Source organism: Amblyomma mixtum, chromosome 1 (assembly GCF_055824585.1).
Source record: "Amblyomma mixtum isolate Tamu chromosome 1, ASM5582458v1, whole genome shotgun sequence".
NCBI lineage: Eukaryota > Metazoa > Arthropoda > Arachnida > Ixodida > Ixodidae > Amblyomma > Amblyomma mixtum.
In genome coordinates, this window is record NC_143012.1 from 302,015,655 (window position 1) to 302,040,795 (window position 25,141).

The following is a 25,141-nucleotide window of genomic DNA, read 5'->3' on the forward strand; positions in this document are numbered from 1 at the left end:
CAATTACAGTGGGTTTGCCTTCGCATGTGTTTAATACCTCCTCGAAAACAATCAAGTCTTCCCAAAGACGAGTTTTGGTTTCAGAACGCACCTCTCTACTCAAGTGCGTTTGCAACTAAAAGATTGGTTTGGTTTATTTGGGTTTAACGTCCCAAAGCGACTCAGGAAGACGCAGAACACCCTGGAAGGACACAGATGAAGGCGGTACCCGCAGTAGTTCTCAAGGAAGCCTTCGATAATATACCTCATGGGAAGACAGACGCCACAAGGTTCGGTACTATAACTCCCTTTCCTATCGCCGCGTTTTTACTACCACCGGGCGCTCCGGCTCAGTAGCCGGAGTACCCGCGTTCGAATCCAACCGCGGGGCCCTCGTTTCGGTGGAGGCAAAAGACAAAAGGCGCCCTTGTGGTATATACTCGCCGCGGTGGCTCAGTGGTAAGGCGCTCGTCTACCGAGCCGGAGTTTCCGGGTTCGAACCCGACCGCGGCGGCCGCGTTTCGATAGAGGCGAAACGCAAGAGGCACTCGTGTGCTGTGCGATGTCAGTGCACGTTAAAGATTCGCAGGTCGTCGAAATTATTCCGGAGACCTCCATTACAGCACCTCTTTCTGCCTCTCTTCTTTCACTCCAACCTTCCTCCCTTTCCTTGCGGGGCGGTTCAAGTGTCCGCCGAGATATGTGAAACAGGTACTGCGCCATTTCCTTTCCTCAAAAACCAATTTACGAATTTTACGTCCCCGTGGTGTGCGAAGTCCGCGCACGTTAATGATCCGCGGATGGTCCAAATTTTCCCGGAGCCCTCCACTACGGCACCTCTTTCTTCCTTTCTTCTCTCTCTTCTTCCTTTATCTCTTCCCTTACTGCACGGTTCAGGTGTCCACCGAGTTGCGAGACAGATTCTGCGCCATTTCCTTTCTCGAGAAACCAGTTTTCTCCCTTAAGAAATGTTCAAAGTGTTTTTTCCTTGTGATTTAGCTTTTAGCCGTCCTATCAAGTTCTAATGTCGGCTTTTGGTTTGGTTCATGGTTTATGGGGTTTTAACGTCCCAAAGCGACTGAGGCTATGAGAGACGCCGTAGTGGAGGGCTCCGGAAATTTCGACCACCTGGGGTTCTTTAACATACACCGACATCGCTCAGTACACGGGCCTCTAGAAGTTCGCCTCCATCGAAATTCAACCGCCTAGGCGTTTTTAGACTTGAACAGTGAACGGTGGTGGTGGTGGTGAAAACATTTATTCAGAACAGGAGGTGTTTGGATCGGCCCGTAAGGGACCGATCCTCACAAACACTAGGTGGAGGTCCCTAGTTTGGGACCCCAGTGGCGGTAGCCGCCGCCCGGGCGCGCCCGACCAAGGCTTGTTGGTCCTGTAAGTCGTGGCAGCCGAGCAGGGTCGCCTCCCAGTCCTCCCGGGTTGGGTTGGGGATAGGGGGAATGGCCGGGTTGGAGGAGCAGGGAGAAACTAGCAAAGCGGAATCCGGTAGAGTTATCACTAAGAGGGCAAGTAGAGGAATTCAGAATATCGCTTCCGAACAGATATTTGGCTTTAACTGAGGATGGCGACCCTAATATTAAAAGGTTTGAATGATAACCCCACAAGTATTTCTAAGCAGTGCGCAGCGCAGGTAGGCGGTAGGATGGTGCAACGGCATACAGGCAAGCTCTCCCAGGAGTCCATAGATCCTATTAAAAAATGTCAAAGCATGAAAGCTTCAAACCCCACCAAGAGATAGAGCTGGTATAACTATTAAAGTTAATCAATAAGCGCAAGGTATATAACGAAAGGAAGTTTATGGATCCAATCGAGCATGCTCTAAAGAATGGAGGTAGCCTAAAAGCGATGAAGAGGAAACTAAGCATAGGCAAAAATCAGATGTATGCGTCGAGAGACAAACAGGGCAATGTCATTAAGAGCATGGATAACAATGTTCAATTAGCCGAATAGTTCTACAGATACCTAGACAGTAGGCAATGTAATCAGGACGTAAATTAGGCAGTATGACACAGCAATGGTAGATACCGCCAGTAGCGAAAGAGGAAGTAAAAAAAGCCAAAGGAGCAATGCAAAGGGGAAAAGGAGCTGGTGAAGATAAGGTAACGGCAGAACTGTTGAAGGACGAAGAGGAGATTGTGCAAGAAAAACTGACCACCCTGCATACGCAATGCTTTAGACCTCTAGCGTACCAGAAGCTAGTAATAACGGCAACATAATCTCAATCCATAAGAAAAATTACAAACCACCATATTACAGTCCGTTGTCTTCTTGGTATATACTAAGCTAATCGATAATATGATAAGGACAACCTTAGACTTCAAACAATTAAATGATGAGGTAGGCTTTTTTAAAGGGCGCTCTACAGAACATCATATTCACACTATCAGTCAGGTGATAGACAAATGTGCAGAACATAAACAATCTCTAGATATAGCTTTATAGATTTCTAGAAATCATTTTACTCAATCGAAACCTCAGCAGTCATTCAGGTGTTGGGAAGTCAGGGTGTAGAAGAGACCTGTTTAAAAATACCAGCAGATATGTATAACGTCTGAACAGCTACCATAGCCCTCCATAAAATTAGCCATAAAATTCCAATAAGGAAGGGTGTCAGGCCGTGTGACACCATCTCACCAATGCCATTCACCGCCTGTTTACAAGAGGTATTTACAGGCCTGTATTGGGAACAGTTAGGGATTAGAGTTAATGGAGAATACCTAAGCAATCTGCAATTAACTGATGGCATTGCCTTGCTAAGTCATTCAGGTGATGAACTGCAAGGCATGATTAATAAGTTACAGAGCAGAAAGGCGGGTCAAAAAAATTAATATGCTGAAAACCAAAGTAATGTTCAACAGTCTCTGAAGCGAACATCAGTTCACAACTGGTAGCGAGGTGCTGGAAGTGATAAGGGAATACGTCTGTAGTAGTGATGGTAGTAAAACCAAGGCCCTTGTGCACCTTTTGGACGCATTTGTTTCTGAGCTAGCTTGTGCATAATCCAAGAAAACAGCCAGCCAACAAACGCCACATGTACAGGGTCAATCACACTTAGAGGGAACACGGCTCCGCGTGGCTGCGCATACGCAGAGCACTATTGCGACCAATCCGGTGGCAAACCCGTGCAAATGGAAAGATGACACGAAACACCACGTCGAGGTGCCTCTCCTCGTGCGCCACTCTGCTTAGATTTATGAACGGGTTAGATGCAATGCCACTCCGCAGGTACGTGGCCACGCGGAGCCATGTTCCCTCTAAGTGTGATTGGCCCTGTACTTACCTACGTGTGTTCTTCGCTGTGTGGCGTCTATTTGTTGGCCGCTGTTCTCTAGGACCTCTTGGACGTTACTCCCACACAAAAACTTCAGAATATATATATTAAGGCCCTTCAATAAGCACATGCACCTCGAACAGCTCGATGGAGAGTGACCATTGATCCACGGGAGAAAGCACTTCAGAATTAATCAGAACCTCTTGGCGAGTCTCTGTTAACGACCGATGGGTGGCCCACTCTCCAGCTTAACTGGTATCAGGGGTAGACTTGAACCGGAACAATCGGCTTATCAAAAGTTCTGCTTGTCAAAGCACAGTAGATAAAAATATCGCGCAGGCCTTCGTGACGTACTGCAAACACCTCCGCATGCGGAATGAAAAGCAGCGAAGCATTCCATTTCCGCGTGCTCAGCCCCTTGCGGCTGTTTCACCCGGGAAGTGTTTTTAATAAAGTCGCCTGTTGAACACAGCTGCAATTAGACGGTTAAAATATGCTGGTGATATTTGCGCACAAATGAGGATACTGAGAGCACAAATAAATGCACCACACCGGCAAAGCAGCCGCATCATGGAAACAGAAAACATTCTGGAATATATGGCTAGCGCCGGAACGTAGAATAATTATATGTGCGAACAAAAAACGTACCGGAAAGGAACTCTTGCGCCATGCTTTCACAGTAACTATATGAAACGAGTTTGTACGAAAAATCCTACATAACAGGCTCTAGTCAGTAAGGTAGTCAGTCAAGAATGAATTCCATGAATTACTATATACGTACTGCAGGAAACCATAGTTTGCACCCTCTTTCAAGCATTTACAATAAAGAGAAAAGTTACTCCCTAAAAGTTGGCATGTTTAACTCGTTAAAAGTTTGACTAATTTTTCAAATACTCTTGCTTTTACTTTACTCCGAAAAATAGCGTTCACTCTGAAATCATTTCGCTCACACCTTCCTGTGACTGTCCCAGTGCTCACAACAACGGATACTTTTTTGAACTAACACCTGCTTAACAAAACGCATGCCGGGGTTTCATGGTGGGGCATTCGGTCATTCGCGTTCTTAACTAGACAAAGCTCTAAGCACGGTAATAGCGCTCTTTGCTTTCTGCGTGGACTATGCCACTGTCACAGGCGATCGATAACGCCACTACAATTTTCCAATAGCTTGTATTTTCGTTCGGAAATAGGCCGTTGCCATCCCAGTGATACCGTAGCAGAGTACTTGAACTTTAACGTGCTACAATTTCAGCGCAAAACATTTCTCTCTTAACGCGTATTATTACCGGTAGCTGCGGCTACTCTAAACGCAGGTGCTACGATGGATGGCCGTCGATAAAAACGATAAGAACACGAGCACAATAGACGCTTGGTTGCAATAGACGTCGAGGACGGAGCCTATAACATTTTAACTTTGAGGTCGAATTCACTCATGGAATTCAGGCAATGATGCAATAATTTTTCAGGCGCTGAGTAACAGTGCTCATTTTGTGAACATGACGCTTGACAACTCTACATTCACTTTGCGGCACAATGCGTTACATCGCGTGCAGTCGAGAGCTGCAATTGCCGGTGCACAAAATATGGCACGCGAAAATCTTATCGGGGCCTCTTTGCACAAATTGAAGGTGATAGCCGATATCGAGAACGCAACACCCAGAGACCAAGTCCCGACTTGCGAAACGCGAAAGAAAACAGTCCTAAGAAGACCGCAAAGCGCCGCAGATTCTCAGCCGAAACGTGCTTGGAGAGGGAGAGAGTTGACAACGAGGGTGCCGTCTTTCCTATCGGGCCAGACGTTGCCTCATTAGAATCCAGACTCACTGCATAACCGGTGGAGCCTCTTGACGACCGCGGAGATGGGAGAAGCCTGTGGCAGAGCCTGTCTAATCGAGGTACGTGCGACCGTAGCATTATTTTAAAGCATTGCGTTTACTGAGGTTTAGACGAGGGGCTTGACAGAGTACCACATGCGGCTACAGCGACCTGCATGTCTCGTCATTTATAAAAGTTCGTCTTACTCAGCTCATTCATCAACGGCACTCTGTTCGTCAAATGCATCGAGGACACGGCATGGCTCTGCTTTGCTCCCGCATGGCTTACTAAAACGAATTTTAACAACTATCATTACCTTGTGTAGACTTATTCCGTGGCTTCAAAACTCTGATGGTATAGTTTTCAAGGTGTCCAAGCCATTAGGCTTTGTAATTTGGTGTAATAATATTTGATTTTAAGCATTTTCGCCCTGTCTTTTCCTAAATAGGGCTGTTTTCGATCTCCGGAGAATACTGAAGCTCCTGACAACTTTATTGTTAATTCCTTTCAGTAGGTGGTTCATAGCCAATGCGGTCTGTCTGTCTTTGCCATCCGGCTATTACCATGCGTTACGAGAGATGCGAAGCACATCAAGCTGTTTTTGCTGTTTTTCTTTTCATTTCCCCCATCATCAACAATGAAAGGGAGAAAAATTTACAAATATTTAGTTATGGTTGTTGTTTTAGGTTTTTATGTTATAATATTATAAGATGTATTAATCATGGTAGTAGAAGGACTAGAGGTAGAAATATGAGTTGCAGTAGCAGTAAAAACATTAGTAGTATTCATTCGCAGAACACCTTTAGCAACATTTCTTAAACATTTCTGGCCCCGTTTTAACGCGACCATTCAACCGGTCTAACATGTATACTCCAACTATGTTGGAGTATACTGTAAGGGCCTGGGTCGGGTGTTACAGAGGGCAGTAGAGTAGATGATATATTTAAATAAATCACAACAAAAAAGACACATACAAAAGTTTTAATGCGCCACTCTGGTGTCCAGCTAAGCGTCCGAGTTCTGTGACGGCTTAACGCTGTTAGTTTCCCAGTTCTTGTCCAGATGGTAGCTTTTATACAAGACTTTTGGACTGGCACTTTGTTTGAAGTCAAGGAAGTGGATGGTACCTCTGCTTTTTTGAGGTCCACTTGCCAGTCAACTGTGGCTGCATTGAAAGCTTGGGACAGGGCTTTCCCTTATGCAGTTTGTTCTCTCTTTTACTACTATTTGTTGATGATGTTGCTTGTTATATATGCCTGTCATTTTAAAGAAGGCTCTGCTGTCGCTTTTTCGAGAAACAAAAAATTGCCCACAAGTTGGTTTTTACCGCGCGAGGCGGATTTAGGGTTGTTTGACGGCGGAACGAATCACTGACCCGCCGTCAACGCAATGGTTTGATCCAGGACTCTTTTCCCAAGCGTTTCACCGCAGAAGAGCTGGGCACGAGGCCGGGGGAAATCTTGTACCATTAGAAAACCGGTACTCCCCGACGGCACTAGGGCTCGAACCCAGCACCTCCCGAATGTGAGGCAGGTTCTCTGATACAAGGCCATCGCTTCGGTAACTCGCCTGCGCCACTGGCCTGCGATAGCAGGTCTAGCCACTCATGGCGCTAGTGAGACCAAGTCCCTCTTCCCAACCTCTGGCGACCACCCATTAGCTGCCACCTACCGCGGTGGGCAGGTTATGGTGATGTCAAACGGTCACACGATATAGGTAGCCCACCTGCCACCTAGGTTGTTTCTCTGGGGATTTTTGTGTATTTTTCGCTCCCTGCCAAACGACCCCAGCTCCGACGCCGACGACGACGCCGTCTTTTCTATAACACGGGATTCTTGACGCTACGACGTCAAAAGTTTAAAATTTCATCGGCATCCCTGTATGCTCTCCGCGTAGGTGTGCTTTTCACTGCCGCCTTTCTTGGCACGATTAGAGCCGCCTTGGTACGTGTCGCGCCTGCTGTTCCACGCCGTCCGCAGCCAAACGTTTTGCATGCCAAATCAGCCAGACCTTCGCCGTGTGTTTTCTATCGCGCTTTCGATGCCTGCCAGCAGAGGACTTGTCCTGCGGCAGACCATACCGCGCATACCTTCACACAACAGTGCACAACACGGCCTGCATTGAGAGCATCTCCGCCTAAGGCTGCGCACTCACACACATCTTTCAATGCAACTTTGAGCAACGCAACGTAGCTCGACGCAAGGCTAGTGCGGCTGCGATATATTCTCTCGAGCAGCCATACGAAATTTCCAGTGCAGCCTGCATACTTCGTGAAAAATGCAAATTATAGTAGCATATTTTATGAAGTAACCTTGGATGCATTATCGGACTCCTTAATGAGATTAGAGGAAGGTGCAAGCTAGTTTTCATATCAGTGGTGCCTGCCGCACGCTGAAAGTTCTTTAAAATGTAACAGGACCGATTATAAATAGCTTCGATTGAGATTCTTGGATAATCCAAACCGGTGTCTCACAAAGATACCGCGTACACAAGTTTAGGACGAGTAAATGGTCTGTTAAGGTCTAGTCTAACGGTCCATCCGAGGGAATATACCTGTCCGTGCCCGCATTGTTGAAAAGTGGTTCCTATGTACTTCTGAGCAACGTAAGGTTGGGGGTTCGATACCCAGCCGCGGGTGGAGGCGAAATGTGGAGAAGTGCTAAGTGTCTGATTTTGTGATGCAACTGAAAGGAGTTCACATGGCCGAAAATTGTCCGGAGTCGTTCTTTTACTTTTTTTATTCAAATACCCTAAAGGCCCGAGCAAGCATTACATAGGGGGGAACAACAGTAAAACAAAGCAAGAAAAAATTTCCGATGAGTACAAAATTCGTTGGCCGGGAACACATTGTTGAAAAGCATCAAACACTCAAAATATAAAGCCACATGACAAAGAACACTCAGGTTTCCTTCAAAAGCAGTGCTTCAACAAGAATGCAAAAATATGAAGGTTACAGCTCGAAGTAACGTTTTAGAGCGGTGACAAACGCTTCGTAATCATTGGCAGACGCAATGGTGCCAGGGAGTAGATTCCATTGACAGATGGCGATGAGGAGAGGCGAATGAAAGAAGAGATTAGTTCTAGCAAAAATGGGTTCTACTTTCAGTTGGTGATCAATGCGTGGGAATATCCGATGAGCCGGCTTGATATGGTACGAAACAAAGGAAGAATGACTGTGATATAATTTGTAGAAAAATGACAGTATGGAAACCATTCTCCGTTTTTCGAGAAGAGGTAAATTTAGAGCTTTTTTTATTTCAGTTACACTCGCTGATCGAGAGTAGTTCTTCGATATGAACCGGGCGGCTTTATTTTGCAGGGACTCCAATTTTGTGAATAGGTATGCTTGATGGGGGTTCCAGATCAAAGAGGCGTAATCCAATTTCGAGCGAACTAATGTAGTGTATGCTAATAGCTTTGTGCCTGGATTAGCTAAACGCAGGTTACGTCTGAGGAAGCCGAGTGTTTTGGAAACTTTGTTAATAACCGTATCGATGTGCCTGTTCCATGAGAGGTCTGCTGCTAAATGCAAACCTAAATATTTTATGATGGGTGCCGATTCTACTCGCACATTGTTCAAAGTGTAACGACAAGGTTCGGCGCTAGATATTGTGGTAAATCTAACAACTTTTGTTTTTGAGGTGCTAATCTCCATTTGCCATTGTGTGCACCAGTCATTAATTTTGTTAAGGTCTGATTGTAGACGAGTAGAGTCGGAAGGATCAGTAATCTGTCTGTATATCACGCAATCATCTGCAAACAATCTGACCGTGGAATTTAGGTTATTACTTATATCATTAATATAAACTAAGAACAAGATAGGTCCGAGTACAGACCCTTGCGGTACTCCAGATTTAACGGGGGAGAGGGACGATGAATGCCCATTAACAAAGACTGTTTGATACCGACTGGCCAAAAAACTCTTGATCCAAGAAATAATTTTAGGATTTAAGTTCAGATTCTCAAGTTTATTTATTAGACGTATGTGTGGGACTTTATCGAATGCTTTGGCGAAATCTACGAATACGGCGTCTATTATAGAGTGAGCATGAACAGCGTGATGAAGGTCAGTGATCAGTTCAAACAGCTGTGTTTCGCAAGATCGACCGTGTAAGAAGCCGTGCTGATTGACAAAAAAGAAGTTATGCTGTACCAGTATAGTGCCTAGAATATACTGTGCCAGTATATTCTAGGCACTATAGTACCAGATAACCCATGATGGCAGATGAGAGAATGTGCTCGAGCAACTTGCAGCTGATGTTAGTTAACGAAATGGGCCTGTAATTTGAAGGGTGAGAAGCATCGCCAGATTTAAAAACGGGAATGACACGCGCAATTTTCCAGTCCTTTGGAACACAACCTGTGTCAATGGATTGCTGAAAGATAGCAGCTAAGATAGGGCATATTGCAGGTTTTGCTATTTTGAGTAATTTAGGACATATCCCATCGAGGTCGGGTGCGGAGTTAGCGGGTAGACGGTCTATGGCAGAGGATACGCCCTCTGGCGTGACAGTTATGTCGGGCATAGTTGAATGCAGCTTTGTAAATGTCAGGTCAGAAGGTAAACAATAACCTTTGTAACCATGTGCTCTATCTTCGTAACAGAAAAGTTCAATGCTATTCAATCTCATATCATAGTTGTGTACAGAATGCGCAGAAGTGGCGATTAGAAGCAACAGCACACGAAAAAGAAGTTATCCCCCACTAGAACGTCGCTATCGCGACGCAGGGACAGCGCTAACATTCATTTGGTTTCGCCGAGCGAAAAGTACGAGGACGACAGCAACCTTCAGACCGAGTTGTAGGTCATCGCACTCGATTAGTCCGCCTCGTGCATGGACTCTATCGCAGTGCAGTCGCTGAAGGCTACAGGCCACACTGTACCTGAAGTTCGTGCGCAGTATGCCTGCCCTCGCGGATATTAAGTGAGGAATGTGTTTTTCTCTGCCTGTCAGACTTCTTTTTTAAGTGCACACGTGACTCAGTATTTGTTTTGAACTTCAAGTCTAAATGCATCCGTCAGAACCGTGCGCGTTCCCAGCTAGCGTCCGCGACGCAACTGCCTGCTATGCATCGGCTGTAGGCCGGCAATTCTAACAGGCGAAGGACCCGGGATAAGCGCCTCACCGCTCGATAGCGTACAGATCCACCACTCTGCAGACGCTCATGTCGTAAATCCAAGGTCAATGGCTCACAGAGACCGTTTAGTATTTATACCCATCACGCTTTTCCTGTGTGCGTTCTTCGTCCATGCTTTGCTGTGCGGCCCATTAAATGTATTATCCCATCATCCTCCAACTATCTGTTTTGAAGCCAACAAGGCTTTAGTCCGGTCAAATTTAGTGCTTTCGAACATCTTCCCTATGTTCACCTCTTTCACTTCGTCTCTCTGTCAGCATGCGCCGCATTTCCAATGGCCAGTTCACGCCTCTTGCTTGGCTCAGTTAGTCGAAGCTTCCAGACTGAAATTGACTGAATTCTCACAAAGCACCTACTGTTGTACTCAAATGCACGCTGATTCGAATAATCCGCAGAAGTAGATGTGTGTGTTAGATTTTGACGAGCGGCGGTGACCGCAAGTTGGCACGACGCTCTTTTCGAATGGTCCGTAAGGGCGACAGACCCCCGGTCGTGACTTTCGGTTAGAATCCATTTTGGGCAGAGTGCTCTCGCTATTCTCAGAGAAAGGTACAGCATTTGCAAAACTATCGCCAAACTATCTTTATTTACTTTTCCACTCAGAGATATGCACCATGCAAATATAGTTTCGTACCGAAATCTGCACGGCTTAATGCTCCTCTTGATCATCCTATCACTTAAAGCGTATCCAGTCAACTCCGTGCGCTTTTCAGCCGATAAGAGTTTCAACATGCAACGGGAAAATGGGGCTCAAGGCTAAGAGGATGTGTTCTATCTGGCTTGCCCCTGAGAAACAACAAGAGCTCGCAGTAAGGGTCACCAAATCGCGAACACTAAAAACAAACGCCATGTCATCACATTTTGCCATAGCGCAATATAAGCGCGCAATCCATCATAGAATATGTCCCATCCATCTCATATGTCGGTCTGCATGCAAAATGCGCTCACCCTCGGGGAGATCTAGTGCTGGAGAAGACAGAACTCCCGCACTCCTCCTCCCCAGGGTAATCATGCATTACCGGGTGAGACCTGAGAGAGCAGAGGTGAGTCATGAGAAAGTTGTACCACATGTAACACACCAGAGAGGGAACTGGTTGGCATCATACAGCTGAGCCCGCGATTGCTTCACGTTGATGTTGCCAGAGATACAACGCGCAATCTCTGTAAACACTAACGTCCTCAAAAACGCAGTGGCTGACATGCAGTCAAAGGCTGCGAGCCAAGCGTGCTAGTCCCAGGCCTGCACCTCTGTGCAGTAGCTGTACAACCAGTCGTTTAGGCTGGCGGTATGCGAGAACAGCGAGCGCTCTGTGTCACGACGAATCAAATCGAACTTGCACTGTGTGTGATTTGCAGCCATTCACGAATGACCTCATTAATACACACTTCTAATACAACTCAGTTAATTACATCTATAATGCAATTGCACTCTGCACTACAAGCGCATATGCGCTTTGATGTTCGAAGACCAGCTGGAGAAGACTCTCAACCATAAAAAAAGTAACAAGTTGGGCTGCAAAAGCACTGTGAAATAGAAGGCCTGTCTATTGATATCACGCATCAATGTCAGCAGTACGAAAACGTCGGTACGGGTGTACCCTGGCTGCAACTCTTCAGGGTCCACCGCGGCTGGTTGCGACGACGCAAGATAAGCTACCAAACACAGCACCTCTATCTTAGTCCAAGGCAAAACGACATTACTTAGCCGGTCGTGACTTTCAAAGAGCGATGTTGACTGTCCCGTTTCCATTTTTGTATTTCTTTTGATGCGCAGATCCCTCTTCTCCACCTGTTGAGCACCCAGCTTGCGCCTTCCTTCCAACAAAGCGTCAGAATTTTACGGACGTTACCAATCCCGGGCGCAGCGGCCGCATGTCGATGGAAACGCCCACCTGCAAGACGTGTGCGCTGTGTCATGTCAGTGCACGATGAGAGACCCCAAGTGGTCTAGAACGACAGCACTCCACTAAGGCATTCGATGTCACCCTTTAGTCACTTCGCGCCGTTAAAGGCCCACATATCACGGCCGTTACGTTTGTATTCTGCTAACGATTAACTTATGTGACCCGCTTTCTTTCATGCCAGAAACATGTGCTCGATGCATGAGAAATACGGTTGCACAAACATTCAAGTGCCATCTAATTATCAGTTATATAGTCGGCCGACCGGAGAGGGTGAGGATTTCTGATAGGTTCTGCCCTGGCTGCTCTAAAAAGCGGTAAAGAAGCGAAGAGCAACAAATACAAACAAATGGATACAGACGGCGGTAAGAACTGCGCACATGATGTTCTTTGCCCAATAATACGTGCCCACATCTAGACTGAAGGCATTGCGAAACGCTTCATGCGCGCGAGTAGCAGGAAGTAAATTTCAGAACCGTGCCATGGGGCAGGTGTAGAGCTCCGAACCTTGCAAAAACAGCAGGAATAAAGTTCTATCCCTGCAGAAATGTCGTGACGTCTTAGTACCGTGTAACCCACCGCACAGCCTGACGCCAGCACCATTCGCGCGAACGATGAACTCGTTATGAACGCGAACTCATCGTAGCGTACATCACGGCTATGACAGGCAGCTGCACTCAACGAACTGCACAGTAAAAGCACAGCAGGCAGCCACGCAAAATGGCAGGCGCCTCAGCCGAGGGGACTTTCTCCAGAAGGTGCAGTTTCCGGAAATGCACGAGCAATTCTGGAAAAGGTTAAAATATTAAATACTACGATTTCGGCGATCTCTTTGGGCGTCCAGGAGCCACAATGCCCCTTACTCTGCATACAAAGAATAATGACCTCATGATTTATCTGCGTCGCAGGGCACCTTTAAAGCTCACGTCAGACGCTGTAAAACAAACTCTTGCTTTGTATCTCAATGCTTATCAATCCCACCGTTTTTTCGCAGGGCGGATTCGCAACGGCGCTACCCACATTAGCGGCTGGGGTTGCAACAGCGTTGCTGCTGTTCTATCTAAGGCTGCGACCACATCGTAAAAACACCAGCGCAGCGCCATCGCCTCCCGGTCCTTGGGGACTGCCAGTAGTTGGTTATCTACCCTTTCTTCGGGGACAACGACATGTCGCCTTCAAGTACATCGCTCAGAAGTATGGTCCCGTATTCAGGTACAAAAGCTAGAGAAAATTTCATTTAACCAACCAACTTAGCAATTAATCGAAGAACTGAAATTCGGTATAGCATTCAATGAATGCAACATGAAATCTGGATGTGAATCGCATATTACGTTGCTTTCAGGGTGAAGCTCGGCGCCATGAATGTTGCCGTACTGAACGACTTCGAAAGTATCTCGGAAGGCTATTCGAAACTTCTGCGGAGGCCAAAAGCAATGTTCTTGGATCATGCCGGTATCACAGGTGACTGGGCCATTGTTTGCTTGCAAATGAATCATTTGTTGTGCAACTAAGTGCAGTCAACCATCTAAAGCCTTAATTAAAGCATAACGCCAGCGCTTCCTAGTGGGCACACTGCAGTGGCGCAAAGGCATTTAAATAAGTAATCGGTTACGAATGGCTACAAAACTTTTGCAAGTCAGGTTCAGAACATTAACCGGCAAAACACTCTATCGTTAAAACTCGCTAGTGAGCGCATGCAGTACCTAAGCGACTGAACCCCTGTGCGTGCATTCAGGCGATGTTTCACAGCGAGTAATTTTAAAGCGATAGCTTTAAGCTTCCCTTCTCCAGAAAATCCAGCGTCGTCGTGGTCGATGTAGTCGGCGTTGTGTGAAAATCCTCGGAGAAGCAACGTAGGTGGGCCGTCTAGGTCACATGACCATGTGGCATCATCACAACCTGCCCACTGAATTGTGAGTTAAGTCGAAAAGGACCAATTGAGGATATAAGGGTATTCACCCATAAACGATATCTCTTCATAACCTTAAGACAGAGCGTAAGTATGCCCTCCAATAGTTTACAACCTTTATTTCAGCTAAATATTACCACGACTACACTGTTCACAAGTTGTGGTTTCTCGCAGGTTTGTCTAATATCAACGGGCGGCCATGGGTAGAGAACAGGAGATTCTGTGCCCGTTCCATTACGTCGGGGTCATACGGTGGAAAGACCATGGAACAGCAAGTTGAGGTAGGAGCTCATAAATCAGTTCACCTAATCCAAGACGCATCAGCACCTTGCTGGGTTATATATATATATATATATATATATATATATATATATATATATATATATATATATATATATATATATATATATATATATATATATATATATATATATATATATATATATATATATATAGCGAAGTATACGCTTTGTTAAAGGAAACATATTTATTCGACTCGTCGTTTCGATCGGAAGACCGATCTTCTTCAGGAGTAATTTTACTTTGTTGATGCATCCCATTTTATAGGGGTGAGCACAGAACATGTGAGAAACACAAAGCACATAGCAGAAAAATATACATAAAAAATTAAGAGAGAGTGCGAATCAAACGAAAAAAAAAGAGAGTGCGATGAACAGGTACTCAGTAAGAAAATACAACGTCCCGATGCGGCCTCTGATATATATATATATATATATATATATATATATATATATATATGAGAGAAGCCAGCAGCCACAGAAACCAAGAGCACAGGGGATTTCTTTTTTTAATGAATTTTTTTTTGTGGTGTTGATCAAGTAAGAATATTACTGAATATGTTGTCGCTTAAAGATAAGTGATTAGAAAAGCAGAAGAAAAAACAACCACATGCCGCCGGTGGGATCCGAACCCACGACCTCCGAATTACGCGTCCGGTGCTCTACCTCTGAGCTACGGCGACGGCTGTCAAACCTTCTGCTTTCGGGGGTATTTATGTTTACAAATAACCCAACCTTGAGAGTGTTCATCAGCGCCACCCACGTTCGTAAGTGGCGGGCGTGGAACGTCCTCAGTTACCGCTGGTGTGACGTAGAACGCCATCGAACGGCGAGGGTGGAAGCTGTGTGAGAACCCTCTTATGCTTCCTATGGCGTCAAGGCTGCCAGAACCGAGGCCCTCGCTGAGCAATTAAGCAAACAAGGGAAGGGGAATGAGGGGCTCGTTATAAATATGAGAGAAGCCAACAGCCACAGAAACCAAGAGCACAGGGGATTTTTTTTTAATGAATTTTTTTTTTGTGTGTGTGGTGTTGATCAAGTAAGAATGTTACTGAATATGTTGTCGCTTAAAGATAAGTGATTAGAAAAGCAGAAGAAAAAACAACCACATGCCGCCGGTGGGATCCGTTCGATGGCGTTCTACGTCACACCAGCGGTAACTCAGGACGTTCCACGCCCGCGCTTACGAACGTGGGTGGCGCTGATGAACACTCTCAAGGTTGGGTTATTTGTAAACATAAATACCCCCGAAAGCCGAAGGTTTGATAGCCGTCGCCGTAGCTCAGAGGTAGAGCACCGGACACGTAATTCGGAGATCGTGGGTTCGGATCCCACCGGCGGCATGTGGTTGTTTTTTCTTCTGCTTTTCTAATCACTTATCTTTAAGCGACAACATATTCAGTAATATTCTTACTTGATCAACACCACAAAAAAAAAATAAATTCATTGAAGAAAAAAAATCCCCTGTGCTCTTGGTTTCTGTGGCTGTTGGCTTCTCTCATATTTATAACGAGCCCCTCATTCCCCTTCCCTTGTTTGCTTAATTGCTCAGCGAGGGCCTCGGTTCTGGCAGCCTTGACGCCATAGGAAGCATAAGAGGGTTCTCACACAGCTTCCACCCTCGCCGTTCGATGGCGTTCCACGTCACACCAGCGGAAACTCACGACGTACTACGTCCGCCGCTTACGAACGTGGGTGGCGCTGATGAACACTCTGAAGTTTAGGTCACTTGTAAACAAACATAAATACCCCCTGAAAGCACAATATCTCACAGCCGTCGCCGTAGCTCAGTTGGTAGAGCACCAGACGCGTGAAAGGATTCTAAAGTTTGAAAAGGATTCGAAAGGGGAGGAACGGCCGAGGCATGTCAAGTAGGGACTCAGGTGGTCAGCACTCGCTTTGCAAGGGGCGGATGTAAGAAAAAACGCCCAGGCTTTCGTTTATGCCGTGGGAAATTGTTCCGAACTTATAAAGTATGACTTGCGTGGCTCCCGTTCCCAGGCCGGTGTTGTTGAACCCACCCTTTAAGACTGTTAATTTAATGCGTCAAATGGATTTTTTTTTCTCATTAACGTGTTTTGACAAGGGGAGGTTGGGTAGAGACAGGACATGAGCACAGTGATTATTAAAGCGAATTTGTAGAGGATTAGCCGTCTGCCCAACGTACTGCATACTGCACACACTGCATTCTAGGCAATAGATAACGTTGGAGGAATCACAATTAAAGTTACCATTAATTTTCTATTTATAACCTGAGGCTGTGCTTATTGGACAGGTCGTTGTTTGTATATGTTTGCAGACCCGGCATTTACTTTTTCCAGAGGGTCGGCACCCTAATCCCTGGTGGTTTTATGTTTTTGAGTGTACTAGAATGTTTCGAATGTTTTTCGGTCGTCTGTAGACTACGTGAGGGGGAGCAGTGAAAATTTTGGCGCGGCGCTCACTTTGTTCGAGAACGTTGAAATGTTTTTTGAGGATTTTGTTTACGTTGACAGCTTGCCCATCGATCAAGTCCTAAAATGAATAGAAATTAGGGTTGCCGATCAGCACCCTCATTGATCACCAATAGCGTGCTCATCGCCATGATCATCTTGTTTCTCCCAAGGAAGTTCGAGCATTTTCATCGTCCATAAACGCGCTTGGAGCAACGAGCGCGAGCATAATCAGCCTCACTGCGCACAAGGGGGTTTTCACAGGCTCGTGAATTAGACGGTAGAGCACCAGCCTTGCAAACATCAGGTGGATCACGGGATCGCCGGATCAATAAGTTGACGAGGTCTCACTTCGTTCATTACGTAAAGAATTAGCACCTTCGTGGCCAAGCTGAAGTTTACGAGTATTTGCGAGGATGCATCATCATAGGGCGAATGGCTGTAATCATTCAATTTGTCTCTGCAACGACAGGATGAGGCCGTCTACTTGGCGGATAAGATCGCCGAAGCCGAAGGAGAAGCCATCGACGTGGCCGATCTCGTCCTGCCTAGCGTGTCCAACAACATGACGGCGCTCGTGCTCGGATCACGGTACGACTTCGAAGACGAGAGACGGACGTTCTTGGACAGCGTGCTCGTGACGACCATCCGATGCTTAGCAGCAGGAGCATTGATCTCGGTCATGCCCATCGGCTTGAGGGCCATCACCACGCTCTTCTTCACCAAGTTTGGCCAAATGAGAAAACTAGTGGAAGACTTGAGTGAATTCTTCAGGTACCAGTTCTGCTTGAGCAATAACAAATATTTGGTTAGTGCTACATTGTATATATTCAATACTTAAATTGTTTCAGCGCAAATTACAGGAATATAGGGCACTCTGAAAAAAGCTATAGGGCAACAGAAGACCAAGGACAAAGTGGCACTTTGTTCACCCACACGTCTGACACGGGTCAAAATGACACGCGTATGAGACTGTCTGTGACACGTTTTCTTAAAACATTTGCAGCCAAGGCAGATCCGCCGTCATTACTTTCTTTTACACTAATTTTTAAAGTGCACACAGAGGCTCCTCTTGGCAGATTATGCTTGTTCTGTATGCTCCTGAAGCTTTTAAAAGAAACGAGGTTTTTCTTCTGGCCGTCGAATACACCGCGAACTTTAAAAAAAAATAGGCGTCCATTTATGACAGTAGAGTCAGCACTAACATACCTGGTGTTCGCATTGCGACCGAATCGCCAACGCTACGTTAACAACAGCCTCCCCTTCGACCTTCATGGAATGCATCGCCATTAGTTGCTTGCCCTAGTATGCGAAGCATCTGTTGCTTACTGAAAATAGACGTGGAATGGAGGTCAACCGTAGAATGCGACAGTCGTTAAGCAAGCTTCGGAAGAAAGTGTTTTTGGACGGCTCCAAATGACACATCATTTATTTATTTGCTATATCTTTCATTTTACTCAACCCGAGATTGAGATCAGCATCAAGGGCACTAAAATAAGCCAAGCAGATATACGACTTAAACGCAACTCAAGAAAAAAATAAAAAGTTCTCTCCCTGCTTCACTGCATTACCTGCAAACATTTTTACAGCAGGTTATCGCCTACTACACTTCCGATTCCACTCGTCGCTATTCTCTTGGGCATCGAGGTGCCAGTTCATGTAAAGCGTGCCATATCTTCCCCCTTCTACGACTATTCTCCTTCTTCCTAGCGCTGCATTTTGTGAAAAGAAGGCATTTTGCGCAGTAGAGTTGACAAGCAGTTCCCTTTCGCCACTTTTCTTCCTGGTACAGCAGATGTATTCTCCTAGACTACACTTAATTCTCTGCGCATGTTCAAAGTGAACTGAGCAAGTGACACTGAACTGAATCAGCAAAGCAGATCGGGCTACTTTCACTTACAGCAATGAAAGGAGGCATTGCAACATACAAGGAGGACCGAAAAAGACAGCGCTCTTCCTTTTTCCTCACTGACATTTTTACATCTCCAAAGTGAAACATTGAAAGAGTTTGTGGATACGTTGTGTCCAGAGCGATACATTTAGAGTGTCCGGGAGCTCTGGACGGGTACATTTGTATTAATGTGTCGTGACCAGAACCGCGCGCTCTGATTGGAACTTCGTCTTGTGCTGTATGGTGCAGACCATTGTGCACACCACTGCGCTGACAGACCACTGCGCTGACATTTAGCCACCTGCTGGTGCAACGATGAATGGGCACAGAAGAAGACATTATTAAAATAATGTTATTATTAAATTATTATTATTATTAAATGTCATTATTGAGGGTTAGGTTTAATTCTCGCCTTACTGAAGGTCGCGTCAGCATGAAGCACAAGGTACGTCATTCAAGCGAGACCAGTAGGTGGTACCATTGGTACACATATTCTGCACCACCTAATTGGTGTAGAATGTTCGGGGTGTATCAAACGATTCCGCGCGTTACGGAGAATAAGATTACTAGTCCAATCAAAGCGTAGCGCATCACAAGGTTCGCACCGACGATCTTTGATTCCCAAACCTGTCATTTCTTGAAACTTCAAACGTCCATTACTTCCAATCTAATTGACGGAGGACATTCGAAGTGGTGTCAAAACGATCTGCCTTCTTGCACTCTGTATGTTGGCATCAAAAAGTAGACATCCGGATATAACAAAAAAAATTGTACCAGATATAGCGAAGATGGCTAATGACGCAATATTGGTCGATATTGCTAGCCCTCGATACTCGTACGTTGCCTCGGCGTTTTGCTCTTGTTTTCATGTCATCGCCGCCATAGTCCTTTTTGCATGGCTTACTTGCTTACCATCTACAAAACGTGCGTAATTAGAACAATGCGTCTAACTTGTCTATCTTTATTACAGCCGGGAAATGGTGTCCAATGAAACTTCAGGAAGAGAAGAAAAGAGCATCAACTTCATAGAAGACTACAAGCAGATGATCTCCAACCAAAAGCATGACGCTGAGAGCTGTTTTAAAGGTAATTAACACAAATATTATAAGCACTCATGGCACAGTTTCCTCCCATAGAAAACGAATTTTATAAGCCGTCTATAATATGTGTGGCACATTCACACAAACGTAAGCGTTTTATCAATAAAATATGACACATACCAGACGGAGCGGGTAGGGCGGAAAGGATGAACGAGGTAGCTATCGTTCCAAAAAAAAACGGCAACTTCATACACGACAGGACAAAATGCAGTGAAAATAAACGGGAATGAAAAGAAAAAGGGGAAGGCGGCGAAACATACAAGACAGTGGAAAAGCCTTCGAGTGTACTGCACTGATTTTTGCACATTTAAATGCATCTTGAAGGACCTCGTTAATATTGGCGCTGCGGTGCATAGCTCGATTTTTGAAATTATGAACAACCTTCTTAATACATGCGCAGCAGTTATCTGATCAAGCCTGTAAAATTCTGAAGAACCTCCGTTATACTTCCGCAGCAGTTCGTAGCTCGGAGATGTGCAACTCTGAAGAACCTCCGCAATGGGTGTTCAGCAGCTCGCAGATCAACAAATTAAACTTTTATTAAGATCCGTAATACTTATGCAGCAGTTCGCCGATCGAACAAGTAAAGCTATGAAGGACCGACTTCCGTAGCAGTTCGCAAAATGAACAAGTTAATCTCTAAAAACCTACGCAATGCTTGGGCATGAGTTCGCGGATTGAACATGTGAAACTTTTGGGCAGTGTCGAGAGCGGTCGGAACCCCGCTCTCAGGGTCAAGACCCCTCCGCTAACTTCGACCACATTGTGGAGGTCGCGAAGAACAATACACTTGGAATTGCCCGCAGGCAATCTCTGTATTTGGGGTCTCCCAACATGCGATGGCCTCCCTAGGTCGCGCGCACGCAGCAGGCAGGTAGTGGGCACGAGGAAAGCTTGATGTCACATGGGTAGCCCGGTGCTGTCTCTTGGCTCCATGCACTCCATCCGGCGTCCAACTATTTCAACGTGCGCTGTTCCCACGGCCACCGAAGACTCGAGGGTGAAAGGATAGCCACCCACATGACGACCCAAGCGACTCTACCCCCCCCCCCCCCCCCTCTTTCTTTCTCTGCTCAAGTTCTGCGGCGACCGGGAGGAGAAGGGTCGCGGTAGGTCACGAGACGGTTCGGAAGGATGTGCGCCCCCTTGCGCAGCATTTAGTGGATTGAACATGTGAAACTCTGAAGACCTTCTCCTCTGTAATGCTTTTTCAGGTCACAGCTCTCACACGTGAAACTCGGAATAGCCTCCCTAATACCTGAGCAGGAGTGCGCAGGATCACACTCCCTGGATTGCGCACTCATCATATCCACAGAAATATCTTTAAGGCATCCTGATCACCTTGCTAAGACGGTCATCGATCTGTAGTCAGTTCCTATCGTAAAAAACGACCGCCTACTATTAAAGTTATTTGATAGACAGTTTATAGGTATACCGTCCATTAAGTGGTGTATGCAGACTATATAGAGAGTGTTGAAAATTTCCAAGGACAGTCTCATCAAGGGGCAACGGTGCTGCAGCCGCTGTCGGTCTGGACGTGGCGAAAATCAGTCTATCTTTCTCCCTCTCTCGCTCTCTCTTGCTCCCTCGTCCAGAGGAGTACCTGTTCGGCAACGTGCTGACACTGTTCGGCGCGGGCTCCCAGTTGGCGTACCATACCATCGTGTGGCACCTCCTCAACCTGGCAGACAAGGAGGACACCGTACAGCGAAGGATACGAGCGGAGGTGGACCGTGTGGTAGGCAGAAACCGGACCCCAAGCTGGGAAGACAGGCGCGCCATGCCTTACACCATGGCCACCATCTGGGAGCTGTACCGCTGGAGGACTCCGGGGCTGATCGGGATCCCCAGGGAGTGAGTACGCTGAAGCAGTAACAAGTTCCAAGTGGCTTACAAGCAACGCGTTCGAAGCCGTGTAACTTGCCCAAATCTTACGGAACAAAAAAAAAAAAAAACGTACGCCGCCACTGGTCTTCGCGCTGCCATATTTCTGGGTGCAGTGCGCCTTACTGCCCGATCAATCGGAAGTTTTGGATATAGTTGAATAGGCGAACTCCTGGATCGGTTTCCGGTAGGTTGGCTAAGGTTGCGCTGTGGGAGACATTGCCGAAAGCCCCCTTGATGTTCACACACTCAGCAGTGCGCAGTTTGACAGGAACGGGGACTGCGTATACGTCTTTTTATATTCCTACAGCAACATCTAGACAGCACATACTCTGGAGAGGGTTCTTTTGAGGCGCTCTTCCTCTGTACATCCTTAATTGCGTGGCATGCTCTTTCAGTTAATGAGCACGAACAGAGAGAGAAATGGGGGGACAGCGTTCGAAGTAGAAGATATGTTTCTTTTTCATAGAAGTTTCCGCTGTTGAGATTTTTTTTTTTTCGGCTCTTGATGCGCGCTCTGCTTTGAACCATTCGTTATCTGTGAGCCGTGGCTCACCAGTATCTGTACATTATATCGGTGCATTCATAGTTCCTGCTCCAGCCTTGCGCTAGGTACCAGCACTCCCTGCGTTAGGTCATGCGTGCTTCGAATTTCGCTAAAAAAACGTAATTTGCGTCAAGTTTTGCATTGAAGCCAAAAAGATGAGTTTTTGACAAGAATGATAATAATTTTCTTAGTTTTTTTTTCCCGTTAAAGGCTAAAATTTAGTTTTAATATGCTTTGACTGCAGCTATGAACGATTCTGACTCTTCCTGAAAAAGAAAAGCCAATACATAAGCTAGCATGAACGTGGCGCTCTTCAGAATTTTTTATGTACTAAAGATTTTGAATCATGACAATTTTTCCTAGGAAAACTAGCTGTCGACTGCTGCGTCCCTGTCGCAAGGCATTCGCATGAAAATTTCACGAAAATCAAAGACGTTTGTCAATTTCGTAATTCAACCTTACCAGAACCGAAGCGTCGCCTAAATTTTTTCATTCAACATCGAAACTCATTCAGCCAGAAAACTTTTACAAGCAGTGACCGTTCTTTACACAAACCATGTGATAAAAATTATTCAGCTTCCAGTTTCTAGTATCATAGAAAAGATCAAAACTGAGCTCTTAAGAGCAAGACAATGGCAGATTTCAAAAGCAAACTTAGCGCTACTGAACAGCTGTCAACATTTTCTGTGCACATAATATGTTTCCGCTGCGCTTTTCGACATAAGAGTTTTTCTGAGTTTCTATCTGAGAAATCTGAGTTTTTATTGTATCAAAATCTAGAGTACTTTGGTTTTCAATTCGGAGTTTTCAACCCGCAGGGCTCACCAAGACGTTTTGGTGTCCGGATACTTGACTCCTGCTGGCACAGTCGTCATATCCAACATATGGGCGACTCACATGGATCCGAAACTTTGGGAAGAGCCCGAGAAATTTAATCCAGAAAGGTTCCTGAAAAACGGAGGTTCAGAACTGGTCGAGAAGCCCGAGTACCTCATGCCCTTCTCCATAGGTAAGCATACCCCTCTCCGTACAGGTTTCCATTTGTAGAGCATCACCGTAATGCAAAAAGAATGGTTGAACGGAAAGAAAAGCTCAGCCTGTAGGGTATGACGCACTAGTGCTAATGGCTTCGTTCAGAGACCTGAGGACCTCTACGCATCACTTCGCCGAGGTTCTGGCTATATGCCAATATATGCGGAATTGGTGATTGTCTACTTTAAATTCGTAAATCGCGAGGAGTCCTCATACCACTCCTGCAGCACGGGTGCAGTGGTTAAGCTATGCTCCAACGCCCCGACAGGTGGCTGCTTCAAACACAGCCAGCGCTGAGGCTTATGACTCCGAGATTGCAACCTCCCGTGACCAATCATTAATTTAACTGCCACATGCCACAGTGGGCAGGTTGTGATGACGTCTCAATGTCGCGTTACCTAGTTGGCAGGAGTGGCACCTGCTTTTTCGCTTACAACGCCGACGTCAGATTTTTTTTCTGAGCAAAACCTTGTCATTTATCGCGACCTGCTTGCTGCGTTTCAATGAAACCTTGACTCAGAGGTGTTTGCATATATATATGTAGTATAACTGCAATTATTTATTCGAGATTCATAGCAATAAAAGGCACAATATTGCACGGAATGAAATTAAAATATATCTAGATACATGTAACGCACGATGATGTACTACGGAATTGCATCCCTTAGCTCACTCATTCTCATGAGGACCGTCAGTGTCTGACTTCAGCGAACGTGATCGATGGTAGTGCCATCGTTTCAAAATCACGGAGCAAGACCATTTCTTGCTCCGTGTTCAAACTTAACAGCACTGACAAGAATGCTTGTGAGCAAAGGAAGGAGGCACTGACTTTGTCACACCGCGAGGGCACACGGAGATAAAAAAAATGGAAGAAAAGGAGAACGGGCCTTAGTGGTGGGCTCCGTGATATTTCTGACCAACTGGGGTTCTTTGAATTGCACTCACGGAGCACAGCAAATGCGCATTTTCGAAGTGCCTGAGTTTTGCCTCATGATGACGCCAATACTCGCTTCGGACCTTGCAAGTCCCATTCAATGGAGCCAAATACACGTGGCAAATTATGTAATTCAAGCAGCTGCTGCTATCACACTTTGGGCTTGGCTCCTACGTTACCCTCCGACTGTTCTTATCTATTCCGCATGCTTCAGTGAGATAAAGAAAAACGCCCTGATAAACAGCGAAATTCACAGGAACTATCGCGGATTCGGCTCAAGAGCAATGTACACAAACTATAATACACCTTATTTCTGTTCGTTTCTTTCAGGGAAACGCATGTGTCCCGCAGAGCTCATGTCCAACGTACAAGTGTTCGTCTATATTGCAAGCATCGTACAGCGCTTCACCATCCTGCCGGAAGAGGGAAAAGTCGTCGACCTCGACTTCGACAGCGATGGCGTCTGCGTTCCCAGACCACAGAAACTGCGCTTCATGGCACGGTAGCTAGGATAAGCGCTGACAATACACGCTGAACGCGCGTCATGCACTTACGGGCCATCTGTCTCCGGACCTAAATAGTCAGTTTATCTCAAACTCAGCTTAAGAGCAGGTGGGGACAGGGTACACACTGGTATTCGTGTTTTGCCGCAGCCATCATCGTCGCTTCTGCGCAGATGGCTATAGGGCGAGCCTCTTTACTACCTCATTCGATAACCTAGATCTAGCCGGAGTACACGGGTTCCAACACGACCGCGGCGGACATATTTCCATGGAGGCGAAACGGAAAAATCGCATGAGGGCTGTGCTATGTAATGCTAGTTAATAAAAGGTCCCCACTTGGTCGAAATTATTCCTTACCCTCCACTAGCGCTCATTTTTGTCAATTTATTCTTTTATTCCCACCTTTCTCCCTTCCCGTGAGAGTGAAAGGGAAGAGTAGTGAGACAGTTACTGCGCCGGTCACTTCCGGATAACCAATCTTTATCCG

At 46.0% G+C, this 25,141-nt stretch overlaps 2 protein-coding genes across 2 annotated transcripts in view; one reads left to right on the forward strand and one right to left on the reverse strand.

The window, feature by feature from the left end:
- LOC149372212 (peptide methionine sulfoxide reductase-like) overlaps positions 1–25,141 on the reverse strand; it is a 63,371-nt gene that overhangs the window by 33,350 nt on the left and 4,880 nt on the right. The window lies entirely within an intron of this gene.
- LOC149372214 (cytochrome P450 2J2-like) lies at positions 13,124–24,657 on the forward strand. The gene is made up of 8 exons (XM_089585982.1): positions 13,124–13,335; positions 13,466–13,584; positions 14,207–14,313; positions 17,236–17,537; positions 19,625–19,740; positions 21,350–21,608; positions 23,004–23,194; positions 24,482–24,657. The coding sequence occupies exons 2-8, from the start codon at positions 13,482–13,484 to the stop codon at positions 24,655–24,657; spliced, it is 1,254 nt and encodes a 417-aa protein (XP_089442108.1). The 5' UTR covers positions 13,124–13,335; positions 13,466–13,481.

Coding starts and splice junctions, on each gene's coding strand:
- LOC149372214 (XM_089585982.1), top strand. CDS start 13,482: ATGAATGTTGCCGTACTGAACGACTTCGAAAGTATCTCGGAAGGCTAT. Junction 13,585..14,206: donor GGATCATGCCGGTATCACAG/GTGACTGGGCCA, acceptor GGTTTCTCGCAG/GTTTGTCTAATATCAACGGG. Junction 21,609..23,003: donor CTGATCGGGATCCCCAGGGA/GTGAGTACGCTG, acceptor TTCAACCCGCAG/GGCTCACCAAGACGTTTTGG.